This window comes from Callospermophilus lateralis, chromosome 1, assembly GCF_048772815.1.
Source record: "Callospermophilus lateralis isolate mCalLat2 chromosome 1, mCalLat2.hap1, whole genome shotgun sequence".
NCBI lineage: Eukaryota > Metazoa > Chordata > Mammalia > Rodentia > Sciuridae > Callospermophilus > Callospermophilus lateralis.
This window is the reverse complement of record NC_135305.1, coordinates 195,735,019-195,749,797: the sequence shown is the minus strand read 5'-3', so window position 1 is coordinate 195,749,797 and position 14,779 is coordinate 195,735,019. Positions and strand designations below refer to the sequence as shown.

Here is a 14,779-nt window from a genome sequence, read left to right as displayed (position 1 = left end):
AACTCAAAGGTACAGTATGTGCTTAGCATGGGATAGGCCCTGGGTTTATCTCCAGCACCAAAAATAAAAATTAAAAAATAGTTTTCAGGGCTGGGGATAATATAGTTCAGTTGGTCGAGTGCTTGCTTTGCATGCACAAGGCCCTGGGCTTGATCCCCAGCACCAAAAATAAATAAATAAATAGTTTTCAGACATTGATTTAGCATTTACTTAGCATTTGGAGGGCACTAAGGTAGATGTTTGCCTTGAGCTGGGCAGGGAAGCTGGGTGGCACTGGCCTATAATCCTAGCTACTCAGGAGGCTGAGGTAGGAAGATCACAAGTTCAAGTTTGAGGCCAGCCTCCCAACTTAGCAAGATTCTGCCTCTAAATAATTAAATAGGAACGGGGATGTAGCTCTGTGGGAGAACACCCCTGAGTTCAATCTCAAGTCGGGGAGGAAGGAGTAGAGACCAATAATTAAATCATTTCAGTGCATGGGCAGAGATCAGCAATAGGGGTTCCGAGAAAGTTCATCCTTTGATGGGATGGAAAAGTGGAAAACCAGGTTCAGGTTTCTTCAGAGAAGTATTTTTCTCTGTCTTAAAAAAGTAAGTCCGAGACCAAATACCATGTGCCCATGCCTGCAACACTTAAAGAAGGCTGAACCGGAATGTGAGTCAGGCCACAGAAACACAGGTAAACAAACGCACTGAAAGGGAAAGGGCACAGTGACTCCAAATGATTCCGTACCACTCCCTCAGAAGTGGGAAGAGAAGTGAAGCAAAGATAAAGAGCTTGAAAATGCCAAGGCTATATTCTGCCTCCTTTCCTCCCCATGCTCCTCTGCATTCACCCAAACACACCAAAGAATCACACCATGTGAGTTCGTTAAAGGGTGCTACTAAGGAGCTGACACGTGTAAAGTAAGTGCAAGAGCGCCTTGCACATAGTGCTTTATAAAGGTTAAAGTCAAATCAAGCCCTGGAAATGCAAAGCTTTGCAAACATCTCCCCATAGAAGAACTCTCAAGGTCCCCGGGGAAACAAGGCCCGTTGGAACTTAGATCTTCTTCCTGATACCACGTTACCGAGATACTGGCCGTATTCAGAAGCGGAGATGAGAACCATACCTTAATGGGCAGAGCTTGCCCCGCCAGAGACCCGAATAGCAAGCCCTCTGTGCTTCGGTCTGCCCAACATCAAAACTACACTAATTCTTGGGCCTCCTTCAATTCCTCGACCCAGGCGATCGGTAGGGAGAATTGAGAACGACCTCAGAATATTGCGCAAAACATCAGGGCGTGGTGAGCAGGTGGCTTCTGTGCGCTCGCCGCGCGGCTACCTAGGCGCGGACAGGTGCCCATGGGCGCGCGGTGCCCTCGGTCTGCGTTGCCCCTGCGGGCACGAGGGCCCAGACACTCCCGGGCTAGGACCTCGGTGCGGCCTCCCCTGGCGCGCAGTGCCCAGCCTGGCCCCGAGGTCGCCCACCCCACCTCCCTGCGCGCGGTGCCCGGTGCCCACGCTGCTGTCGGGAGCGCAGCTCTAAACCGCCAGGGAAAGGGGCTTCCTGGAGGCGGAGCCCGCGCCGCCAGCCCGCCTCCGCTCACCAGTTCCCCGAGCCCACGATGCACACTTTCAGAGGTGCCGCTGCCATGGCTAGACCGGTATGCAGCAGCCCAGACTTTGCCTCCCCGGCCGGCTGCCGGCCTCCACCCGCTCAGCCTCGCCCGCAGCGGCTCGCGGCGACCCGCCCTGCCTGCCTCTCCGCCAATAGACACGGCCACCCCTGCCCGAGCGCCGGGGGCCACAGATGACAGCCGGGGAAGACCCGCCCCGCCACTCCCAACAACCACTGCGCACGCCTGGCCCTGGCCTCCCAGCCCCGCTCTAGTGCAAGCGCACCCCTGCCCGAGGCATGTCGGGACTTGTAGTCCACACCACCGACCACTGCGTGCCCCAGAACCTCCGCCCCCACCGCGCCACGTGCAGACCTGGGTCTTGGCGCGGAGTCTTGCATGCCCAACTCTGGAGGCTGCCCTGCACCCCCTGCACGCTCCTTTCTGCCTGCTCGGGAACAGCTGCCACTCTGCGATTTGGACTCCAGAGAGACTCTTAGGTTGACTCTAACGTTAACCCACATGGACCAGAGCTCGAAGTGCTCACCTTTGCCTCACTTGTATACACGATGCACACTTAGATGCCCCTGAATTTATCAGCGAACTTGGATTATCAGGGGCCCTAGGTCCTTGGCTGGCTGGGTGGGGGTGGGGGAGTCCCCTTACCCACTTTAAAAGCAGGACTTTGCCCCTCATTGCTTTACCAGGACCTGACTGGTCCCTCTTTGTGGGTGAAACCACGCTTCTCTCCTCCCTGACAAATAGACTGTTATTCAATCTGACCAAAGATTACAATTACACCTATATGAGAATGCTAAACACTGTCAGAGGAGGACCAAGTAGTTTAAACCAGAAGTTCTTAAACTTTGCTGCACAAAAATTCAAGTGCTTTAACAAATCCCCACACCTAGGCACCACCCCAGACTGATGAGATGGGATGTGGGCTTTCAAAAAAAAAAAATTGGGGGAGGGGGTACTCTGGGTTAAACCCAGGGGTGCTTAACCACGAAACCACAAACACACACACATACACACACACACCCTTTTATGTTTTAGTTTGAGACAAGGCCTAAGTTGCTGAGGCTGGCTGTGCACTTGGGATCCTCCTCAGCCTCTGAGTTGCTGGGATTACAGATGCGGGCCACTGTGCCCAGCCCATATTTTTTACAGTTCAAAGAGTTTGAAAACAGCCCAGGGTGGTGGCGCATGCCTGTGATCCCAGCGGCTCAGGAGGCAGAGGCAGGAGGATCGCGAGTTCAAAGCCATCCTCAGCAATTTAGCGAGTTGCTAAGCAACTCAGTGAGACCCTGTCTCTAATAAAATACAAAATAGGGATAGGGATGTGGCTCAGTGGATGAGTGCCCCTGAGTTCAATTTCTGGAACCCTAAAAAAAAAAAAAAAAAAGAGAGAGAGAGAAGGAATAAAAGTATCGGTAGACACTGGCTAAAGAAACTAATATTGCAGAACCTAGGAAAATACTCAGCCTTGGGGCTGGTGTTGTGGCTCAGCGGCAGAGTGCTCTTCTAGCACATGCGAGACCCTGGGTTTGATTCTCAGAACCACATAAAAATAAATAAATAAAATAAAGGTATTGTGTCCAACTATAACTAAAAAATAAATATTTAAAAAATAAAAATACTATGTCTATTTGTTGCCCAGAGGATTCACTGTCATTTTGTTTTCATCTTTACTTCACTCTGTGACTCAACCAGAAAGAAGACTGAGGCAGGAGGACTGCAAGTTTAAGGCCAGCCTCAGCAACTTAATGAGACTTTGTCTCAAAAAATAAAAAGGGCTGGGAATATAGCTGTGTGGTAGACTGCCCCTAAATTCAATCCCTAGTACCAAAAGGAAGAAAAAAGGAAGGAAAGAATTATGTGTGTTGTTTATGCTATTTGTTTAAGAAAATAAAGGGAGCAGGTGAGACAGAGCATTCTCTCCACTTCTTTCTGATAGTTTATTTTCTATCATTTGCACTAATGCAAAGACATATAGGGATGATGGGAAAGATGGACTAGCTAAGCTTTATTCCCTTTGTATTTGTGTTACAAAACACACTTGTCAAATTAATGAAGTCATGCATTTGAGTAGTATAGTTGTAGTTGCAAAGATTTACACCTAATTGTTTATTTTTAACCTTTGCCTAAAAGTTTTATACCTTATGTGGTAACTCTTACTCACAAACGTTACAATTACACCTATTTGAGAATGAGCAACCTGGTTATTCTGTGAACACATTCTGCCAGCATAGACCTACAGTGTTTACTGATCACCTGATTTGTACAACACTTTGTGCCAGAATAGGTATGGTAGGTCATTTGATTTATAGATTAGTTACAGAGATTGGGGCTGGGAGTTTAGCTCAGTGGCAGAGCACTCCTGGTTTCAATATCCAGTACCACCCCCCCACCAAAAAAAAAAAAAAAAAAGTTACAGAAATCAAGATGAAAGGGAATGTCTTGGCTTCCTTCCAGGTGCAGCTTTTCCACTGGGAGTTCTCTCCCTACGGTGCACTTCCGTGTTCTACAAGTGAGCATCCCAAGAGAAATGAAACGAAAATTGTCGGATTCTTAAGATTGGAGCTCCAAAATTGCCAAAACATTTTTGTCGTGCTCTTTGGGTCAAGAGATTACAAAGCCCAGTTTATAAGGGAGGAGACGTAGGCCCTACTTCTCAGTAGGAAAAATGTCAAAGTACTTTGGGATCATGCTTTAAAATCGTCATACTCTATAGCTCCATATTACATAGTGAGATTAAAAAATGGCTTTCCAAAAGTCCAGTGGGGAGTCAGGACCAAGATTTTTGGATTTCATATCTACACTCTTCCAACTATTTATTCATTCATTCAACATTTATTTTTTTAAAGAAATTTTAATATTTATTTATTAGTTCTCGGCAGATACAACATCTTCGTTGGTATGTGGTGCTGAGGATCAAACCCGGGCCGCACGCATGCCAGGCGAGTGCGCTACCGCTTGAGCCACATCCCCAGCCCAACATTTATTTTTTGAACACTTACTGTGTGCCAGTTACTATGCTAGGTCCCAGAGAAAGGCAAGATCTCTGCCTTCTTAAATGCTTATATTTAGAGAGAGACAGACCAATTGCCAGGAACTTACCCAAGACTGTGATAAATGCTGTTGGCTTGCGCTGGCTACACAAAGGAGACCTTTGCCCAGATTTGAAGTTGCTCAAGGAAGGCAACTTGGATAAAGTAAGATCTCTGTTGATTCCTAAAGGAAAGAATGGTGTTATTTTGATAGTACCATTTTTCCAAGTTCATATTAGTGTGGGCTGGCCTCAGCCTCCGTGGTTGCGTTGCTGATCCTGGAGAGAGGAAGTGAATATCAGTTTGGGGGCAGGTCATAATAAACTCGGTTTGTAGGTGAAGGGGTGGAGGAGCAGCAAAGGTCTGTTCCAGCAGAGGCAAGGTAAAGTCCAGAGACTACAAGAGAAAAGGAACTAAAAGAGCTCAGTAAGTGGGGAGGGAAGAATGGAAGAATGAAAGAGAATGAAGGAAAGGAGGAGATAGAAACGAAAACAGAAGACTGGGGTTGTGGCTCAGCTGTAGAGCGCTTGCCTTGCACGTGCGGGACCCTGGATTTGATCCTCAGCACCACATTTTTAAAAAATAAATAAATAAGTGAAATAAAGGTATCGTGTCCAACTACAACTAAAAAATAAATATTTTTTTAAAAGAAGAAATGAAAGCAGAAAAGTAGAAAGAGATGCCTAATCATGATTCTCCTTATGAACCATAGTGAAGAATCAGAATTTAATTATTCTTCTGCTTCTCCTCCTCCTCCTCCATCTTCTTTCTCCTCTTCCTCCTCTTCTCCTTCTTCTTCTTCCTTTTCCTCTTCTTCTTTTTCTCCTCCTCCTCCTCCTCCTCCTTCTTTTTGCACCACTGGAGATGGAACCCACGGGATGTAGGGAAATTCTCTCAACCACTGAGCTGCATCCCCAGCCCTTAAATTCTGAGAGCCAAGGAACCATAGGGAGCTGGATGGACATCATCTGTCTTTTGTCATGGGAAGAGTCCTCTGGATGAATGCCCGGGCAGAAGGCCAGGAGGCAGTGAGAAGTAGGAGCCTGCTGCAGCCTTCTATAAGAGAGATGATGATAACAGCTTAGACTGCAGTGGAGACCGGAGTAGTGGGGACAGTGATGGGAAGGAGTGAGTGAAGCTTGGACTTATGTAGTAGGAAGCAGAGAGATAAGACTTCTTTCTTTGTGCAAATCATGCACAAATAGGTGCAGGCAACTATTTGTGCATGATTTGCTAGAACAGGAAAACCCAGGAAGAGGAATAGATCTGGAGAGGAGAATAATGAGCTCAGTTCTCAACAATTAAAGTTGGAGGTCCATCAAGTTCAAGGAGGCAGTTGTATACATCACTCTGGGTGGGACACATTTGTAAATCATCGGTGTGTACTTAGAAATTGCAAGTGGTCAGTGCCTAAAGCAATGCCTGACAGAGAGGGCACAAGTAAATGTTGAATGAAAGTGATTGACATCATTCAGAGAGATGAATTAAGTAACAAAAGAGACAAAGCAGACAGGACTCTGAAATGGAATAAATATTAAAGAAGAGCCTGAAGGAATGAGAAAGGAACAAGGCTCTGGGAGAGGACACCCACCCAGCCTCAAGAATTTGTGGTGTGGTATCACAGTTGCCAAAGGAAGACAGGAATTCAGGAAGTAGGAGTGGTCACGATATATCCTTCAGGATAGCTGGAAGGAGGCACCCAATGGAGTCCCCACACATGGTTGTAGGCACCATGCACACTGAGGATATTGAAGATGGGTATGTTCCAGATGACTGTTTTCCTGACAGATGCAACTGTCATTTGTCAAGTTCCTACAAAAGTGTTAGTATGGGCTAGCCTCAGTCCTGATTGTTGCTGATCCTGGAGAGAAGAGGTAAATTTCAGTTTGGGGACTGGACATATTTTTTTTTTTAATTTTTATTTTTTATTTTTTTTAGTTATTGGCGGACACACCACACCGTATGTGGTGCTGGGGATTGAACCCAGGCCGCACGCATGCCAGGCGAGCACGCTACCACTTGAGCCACATCCCCAGTCCAGGATGGGGCATATTAAACTCAGTTTGCCCTGGTTAGAAATATAAATGGAAGACAAATAAACGGAGCTTGAGACAGTATGGACACCATAGTCTGTGCTGCTATAACAAAATACCTGAGGCTGGGTAATTTAAAAAGACAAGAAACTTATTTCACATAGTTCTGGAAGCTGTGAAGTATCAAGTGTCCAAGATCAAGGCCCCGACACTCTGTGTCTTATGAGGGCCTTCTTGCTGCAATTGAAAAAGGGGAGGATTCCCACTAGCCAAATCCAAGTTGAAGCAAGTACCAAAATAAATAACAATAGTATTAGGTTTAAAACCCTTTGAATAAAATGAAAGTCTATGAATATATATGCTGGTTTGAAGAAATGAGAGAACAAAAAAGGAAAGAAAGAAAAAGAGAAATAAATGACCAACAGAGGTGGAAGGGAAATCTCTTCCTTGCAGTAAAATACCAACTAATAAATAAGGAGGAATGCTGGTGTTACCGCTGTTGACCTGTGACGAGTCCTTGCTTCGGCAATGTTGAAGAATAACATCTGAGGCAAGGTCAGAGTAGAAATTAGAATTAGAAGACAGCAGAAAAGACTTCTCCCGGAGGAAGAAGGGGACCCAAGAGGTGGAATCCATGGAAGTTCGGTTGTCTCCCCTTTTTATAGTTTTGGTGATGGAATGTAAGGGGGAAGGGTTGGGACACAGGTGGGCCAAACAAGTAATCTGGGCAGGAAGGACTTCATTATCACTTCTTTGGGATGGGCTATCTCCCAATCTGTTGGGGGCTGTTTCCTGGGTTTCATTAACATTCCTTTGGGGTGGACTTTGGGCCTAGGGGCTTTTCCGGGACTTTATTAACATTCCATGAGTTGTCCTGCGTTTCCCGGAATCATTGTCAGCATGGCCTCCATTTTAGATTTCACTCCATATTAGACCTGATTTACCTAACTACACTGACTACCTAATTTTAAAATCTGGCTTCACTGGCACCAGAAGGTCATCAACAGATGCTAGAAAAGGTGGTGGAAGCCGACTCTGGGAGAGGACACTCACCCGGCCTCAAAACCTCCACACAAATCATCCCCAAGGATAGAGAGTGACTTTACAATGAAGAAACTGGCTGAACCACCTCAACCTAGTGGTCAAAGTCAACATCTCCCTGTAATCCCAGCAGCTCAGGAGGCTGAGGCAGGAGGATCATGAGTTCAAAGCCAGCCTCAGCAAAAGCGAGGCACTAAGCAACTCAGTGAGCCCCACATCTCTAAATAAAATACAAAAAAGGGCTGGGGGTGTGGCTCAGTGGGCGAGTGCCCCTGAGTTCAATCCCGGTTACTGCCCCTTGCCCCCAAAATGTCAACATCCCAGTGATGGGACAAATCAATGCTTTTGCTTTCTTTAACTGGAATGGCAATGCATTTATTTAAGACTGGCTTGTTGAGAAAAAAAAAAAATCATACTTTATTTATTTATTTATTTGCAGTGCTGGGGATGGAACCCAGGGCCTCTAGCATACTACATAAGTGCTCTATTACTGAGCTACACCCCCAGCCAAAACCAATCTTCAAAATAACTCTCAGACTTGGGGATTTATAGGTTAAAAATAGGCTTAATTGTTCTTGTTTGTTTGTTTGTTTTGGTATCAGGGATTGAACCCAGGGATGCTTAGCCACTGAGCCCTATCCCCAGCCCTTTTTGTATTTTATCTAGAGACAGGGTCTCACTGTTGCTTGGGGCCTTGCTAAAATTGCTGGAGTTGGCTTTGAACTCATGATTCTCCTGCCTCAGCCTCTCAAGCTGCTGGGATTACAGGTGTGCACCACTGTGCCTTGTTCTGTTTAATTGTTTCCATATCTGACTGAGTACTGCCAATTTTTTTCCAACTCAGAGCATAAACTGTGGTGTTGTCATCTACTATTGTCATTTCATCTGATTTTACTGTGGCTGACCTTATTTTGATTAATTAATATATTTCCTGAATAATTAATTTGTCCACATGGTTCAAAACTCAGAAAGGGTATATAGTGAAATTCTCTCTCCTCTCTATTCCAGTAGCTGCCCAGTTCCCTCCCCTGAGGAAACCATAATTATGACTTTCTTGTGTATCTTTCCAAGAATATTCTACACATCTACAAACATATTTTTTATTTCCTCCTCTTTTTAATTAGTATATTATATACTTTTTTTCTGTGTTTTTCCACTTGACATCATTTCCTATTTAAAATGTCAATCAACATCAAGAAATAGATGCCTGTAATGAAAATATTTTTAAAAGAATAAACCTGGAGGGCTGGGGATATAGCTCAGCTGGTAGAGTGCTTGCCTTGCATGCACAAGACTTTGGGTTCAATCCCCAGCACCACAAAAAAAGTAAAAATAAAATAAACTTGAATAATTTGAACCTCCTCCCAAAGTCTTTATTTTTTTAATATATGTATAATAAAAATATATATAATTAATATATATAGTATATATTAGTTATAGTTGGACACAATACCTTTATTTTATTTATTTATTTTTATGTGGTGCTGAGGATTGAACCCAGGGCCTCACAAGTGCTAGGCAAGTGCTCTACCACTGAGCCACAACCCCAGGCCCTAAAAGTCTTTATTTTTATTTAATTTATTTTTTTGTTTTTTTTGGTACTGGGGATTGAACCCGGGGCACTTACTTAACCACTGAGCCGCATTACCGACCTTTTTAATTTTTTTTTTTTTTTTTGAGTCAGTCTAAGATGCTTAGGGCCTTGATAAGTTGCTGAGGCTGGCTTTGAACTTGCAATCCTGCCTCAGACTCCCAAACTACTGAGATTACAGGCATGTGCCATCATGACCAGTTTATTTTTATTTTTCTCTGTGGCACGGAAACCTTTTTTACAGGATGATATGGGGTTAAATCCATTCTTCTAATTCCACATAAGATGCACACTGGGGCCACCGTAGAGAAATGTTTTATCTGCTCCCTCCTCTACTACATCTGCCAATACTTTCTTCCTAATTACACACTATACAATCTCTGGGGGTGACATTTGTTCCTGGTACAGCTGGCTTCAAGTGAAATCACCCATCTTCAATATTGCTATTGACAGTCCAATGAGAAATTACAGATTTTTGGCTCAGGAAAACAATGCCTCAGTCTGGAAACTTATGAAGGCTTTTATCTCACTTCCTTGGGGAATAGAGACATAATGAGTAAAAGGCAGATTTGGCTTCTTGTAAGAACCAAATAGAGCCCCAGATACTTAGCAATAGCAGGTGTCAGTTGTAATTTGTTCATATCAAAGTTTATTAAGTTATCAAAAGAGTCTGTATGCCAGGTTTTATTCAGCAACTCCCTTATATTGGGATAGTTTGAGAATCTGTTGCTTTTATTTTATATTTCTTTGATTTTAGTTTGTTGTTGTCTTGTAGTGCTGGGAATCAAACACAGAGCCTCACACACGCCAGGCAAGGGTTCTACCACTGAGCTACACCCCAAGTTGTTTCTTTTCTTAGGGAAAAAAAAAACCCATAATTTACCTTTATTCAGAAGCCAGCTTTCAGCCAGACCCAAGGTATTATTCTAGATTATCTCTGGGCTGCCAGCCAGCTTGGGTCGCTGGGAGAACTTGGGAGTATTCAAAATAAAATTACCAGATTTAGCACTGTACTTCAGCACAGGAAGGCAGAGATAATTATTAAGTTTCTACTGGATTAAAAGTCATGTATCAACCTAGACTTGGTTCTGAATTTGAATCTTGTTGATTTTATTTTAGTGGGTACCAGGGATTGAACTCAGCACTCAACCACTGAGCCACATCCCCAGCCCTATTTTGTATTTTATTTAGAGACAGGGTCTCACTGAGTTGCTTAGCGCCTCACTTTTGCTGAGGCTGGCTTTGAACTCGCGATCCTCCTGCCTCAGTCTCCTAAATCACTGGGATTACAGGCCTGTGCCTCCGTGCCCAGCTCCGAATCTTATTTATCTGGCAAATAGTTACTAAATTCCCACCATGGAACAAGAGCTGAAGACAACAAATAAAGTCACCACCTCATGGAACTTCCAGCCTAGCGGGGAGACCAGATAGAGAAAGAAATGAGTATCTTGCATAGAGTCCTGCTTAACGTTACTCTGATGAAAGTCAAGGGTCTCTGGAACAGATCAGACAGGTCCCAACTTGAACCCAGGTATCAGTTAAGGCTTTCCAGAGCAAGCATGCCTAGACAGAGGATGATTTGGAATGAAATGGGGAAGAGTGTTTGAGGAAGAGGGAGCAACATGTTTGGAGGCAGAAGAACAATAGTCACTAATTCCTTTGAAAAACTGAAAACTATGTTGGATTGAGCAAGAGGAGTAGACCAGGTCAGTGGGGGCCTGATGCTGCAGGGCTCTATTCTGTTCTGTCACAGAGAGTTTTATTTTGAAGGCAATAGGAAAATATTCAAGTGCCTTGTTCTGGTGAAGGATGTGGTCCTAATATGTCTTGAAAAATCTAGGACTGGGGATATAGCTTACTTGGCAGAGTGCTTGCCCTGCATGCACAAGGCCCTGAGTTCAATCCCTAGCACCATTAAAAAAAAAAAAAAAAAAAGAAAGAAAGAAAGAAAGAAAGAAAGAAAGAAAAAGATGCTAACCTTCCCTTCTTTAAAAAAAAAAAAATGTTCTGATGGCATCGAGGCATGGTGGGACACACCTGTAATCCCAGCAGCTCAGCAGGCTGAGACAGGAGGATGCAAGTTCAAGGCATGCCAGGGCACTTAGTGAGAGCCTGTCCCAAAATAAAAAGGGCTAGCTCATGGGTAAAAGAACCCCTGGGTCCAGTCCCCAGTACTGCAGAAATAAATAAGTAAAAATATTTTTAAAAAATAAATAAGAGATAAAAGTTTGTTACTTGTCAGGATTAAAAAAATTCCATTTTTTTTATGTCATTTTCCAATGCAAGAGACTTGGTATTTGTGGACAGATTCAGTGGTTGTTTTGTTTTGGTACTAGGGATTTAATTTTACCACTGAAGGGCATTCCCAGCTCTCTCTCTTTCTCTCTCTCTCTCTCTCTCTCTCTCTCTCTCTCTCTCTCTCTCTTTCAGTCAATGTATCACAAGCTTGCTAAGGCTGGCCTCAAACAAGGGATCCTCCTGCCTCAGCCTCTAGTCACTGGAATTACAGGTGTGAGCCACTGTGCGTGGCTGTCTTAATTGGTTTTTTTTAATTAATTTTTTAAAATTTATATATGACAGTGGAATGCATTACAATTCTTATTCCACATATAATGCACAATTTTTCATATCTCTGGTTGTTTACAAAGTATATTCACACCAATTCATGCCTTTATAAATGTACTTTGGCTAATGATATCCATCACATTCCACCATTATTTCTAACCCCATACCCTCACCCTTCCCCTCCCACCCCGCCCTATCTAGAGTTTGTCTATTCCTCCCATGTTCCCCCTCCCTATCCCCATATGAATCAGCCTCCTTATATCAGAGAAAATATTCAGCATTTGGTTTTTTGGGATTAGCTAACTTCACTTAGCATTATCTTCTCTAACTCCATCCATTTACCTGCAAATGCCGTGATTTTATTCTCTTTTATTGTTGAGTAATATTCCATGGTGTATATATGCCACATTTTTTTTTTTATCCATTCATCTATTGAAGCCTGCTTCCAGTTTAGCTATTGTGAATTGTGCTGCTATAAACATTGATGTGGCTGTGTCCCTGTAGTATGCTGTTTTTAAGTCCTTTGGATATAGACCAAGGAGAGGGATAGCTGGGTCAAATGGTGGTTCCATTCCTAATTTTCCAAGGAATCTCCATACTGCTTTCCAGATTGGCTGCACCAATTTGCAGCCCCTACCAGCAGTATATAAGTGTACCTTGTTCCCTACATCCTTGCCAACTTATTGAATAATAGCTGCCATTCTGACTGGAGTGAGATGAAATCTTAGAGTGGTTTTGATTTGCATTTCTCTAATTGCTAGATATGATGAACAGTTTTTCATAGATTTGTTGATTGATTGTATATCATCTTCTGAGAAGTGTCTGTTCAGATCCATGGCCCATTTATTGATTGGGTTATTTGTTTTCTTGGTGCTTAGCTTTTTGAGTTCTTTATATACCCTAGAGATTAGTGCTCTATCTGATGTGTGAGGGGTAAAGATTTGCTCACAGCTGTAGGCTCTCTATTCACCTCACAGATTGTTTCTTTTGATGAGAAGAATTTTTTTTAGTTTGCATCCAACCCATTTATTGATTCTAGATTTAGTTCTTGCACGAAAGGACTCTTATTAAGGAAGTGGGGTCTAATCCCACATGATGGAGATTAGGGCCTACCATCTTAATTGTTTATTATTAACTAATTTTGTGGTGCTGGGAATCAAACTCAGGACCTTGAATACGCCAGGTAAGCACTCTACCACTGAGCTACACCTTAAATCCCTCTCTAAATTTTTAAAAATTAAAGTAGTAGATGCATATAGTTTTAAAATTGTCTAATGACAAATAATTCTGAAGGCAAAGTAGCAACCTTCTCCCCAGATTCCACTCTCTAGACTCCACCACTTTCCGTGATTTTTATTATTTCTTTTGGCATTTACATCCATTTTTTTCTATAATATCCTTATGTTACTATTTACTTTTTTAAAAAAGTTTTGGGAGCCAGGCACAGTGGTGCACATCTATAATCCCAGCGGATCAGGAGGCTCGTAATCACAGGAAGATCACAAGTTCCAAGCCAGTCTTAGCAAAAGCGAGGTGCTAAGGAGCAACTCAGTGAGACCCTGCCTCTAAAGAAAATACAAAATAGGGATGTGGAAGTGGCTCAGTGGTGGAATGTCCCTGGGTTCAATCCCCAGTACCCCGCGCCCCCCCCAAAAAAAAATAGTGCTGGATATGGTGACACATGCCTGTAATTCTAGCACCTCAGAAGGATGAGACAGTAGCATCAAAAGTTAAAGTTCAGCCTGGGGAATTTAGCAAGACCCTGTTTCAAAAACAAACAAACAAACATAAAAATCTGGGGGTACTTACCACTGAGCTACATCTCCAGCCCTATCTATATTTTATTTAGAGACAGAGTCTCACTAAGTTGCTCAGGTACTAACTAAATGACTGAGGCTGGCTTTGAACTTGTGATCCTCCTATCTCAGCCTCCTGAGCTGCTGGGATTATAGGCATGTGCTACTGCACCAGGCTCAAAAACTTTTTTAAACAGAGGAAGGGGCTGGGGATGTAGCATAGTAGTTCAATTCCCATTGTGCCACAAAAATAAATCGCTAGATAGATAATTGAAAAAGTTATATAATGACATGGTTCTAAAACAAACAGAATGGGCTGGGGGTATAGCTCAGTGATAGAGTTCATGCTTAGCACACACCAGGGCATAGATTTAATCCTAGCATCAAAATAAATAAAATAAACCTTAAAACATTGTATAGTAATGAATATCTCTTCTGTTCTTCTCTCTCTTCCAGTTCCTGCCCAATTCCACTATCCTCAGGAAATCATTGTTATTTGTTTTCACTATATACCAATATACAAGAATATACCATTATGGATTCATGTTTTCTATCTTTCTCTTTTTTTGCACCACAAGTGGCCTAGCATCCTGTATCAGTCACAATAAAGTGAGATGTGCTGCACCAACAATTCAAACATCTCAGAGGCTTCTTTCTCAACACACCCTGTGTGTCCATTCTGGGTTGGCTGGTGACTTGGGTTCACATTTTCCTCATCTGGGATTGCAAACCAACAGGATCTCAATCATTAAGAGGGTCATGCTTGTCGGAAGCCATTCTCACACGTGACTGGGTGACTCCCGGTTAGGGTCTGAGGCGCTCTGGCTGTGTCGGAGCTTTCCCGGCCCTCTCCTGATGAGAGAACCTGTCCGTGTGGGGGTGTAACTGACCACTGACCCCGGAGGCCCAATCACTGACCCTGACCTTGGAGTGCGGCTCCCCCTTCAACCTTCATTGGATGGAATTATCCCCTGAATTTCTTGCTCCCCAATAAAAGGCTACTCCCTGGCGTGCTCTCTCTCTCTCTCTCCTGCTAGCCCTGAGTAATCTTTGCTGCCCTGCCGGGCGTTTAGTGGAGGGAACCAGAGAGGGGAGCCGTCTCGGAC

At 43.6% G+C, this 14,779-nt stretch overlaps 1 protein-coding gene across 1 annotated transcript in view; it reads right to left on the bottom strand.

Annotated features, from left to right (window-relative positions):
• Nucleotides 1-1,806, bottom strand: part of Gpd1l (glycerol-3-phosphate dehydrogenase 1 like) — a 53,126-nt gene extending 51,320 nt beyond the window's left edge. The window contains exon 1 of the mRNA XM_076843158.1: nt 1,589-1,806. Coding sequence (XP_076699273.1) covers nt 1,589-1,635 — 47 coding nt within the window. The 5' untranslated portion in view covers nt 1,636-1,806. The remainder of the gene's footprint in view (nt 1-1,588) is intronic.
• Nucleotides 1,807-14,779: the final 12,973 nt, after the last annotated feature.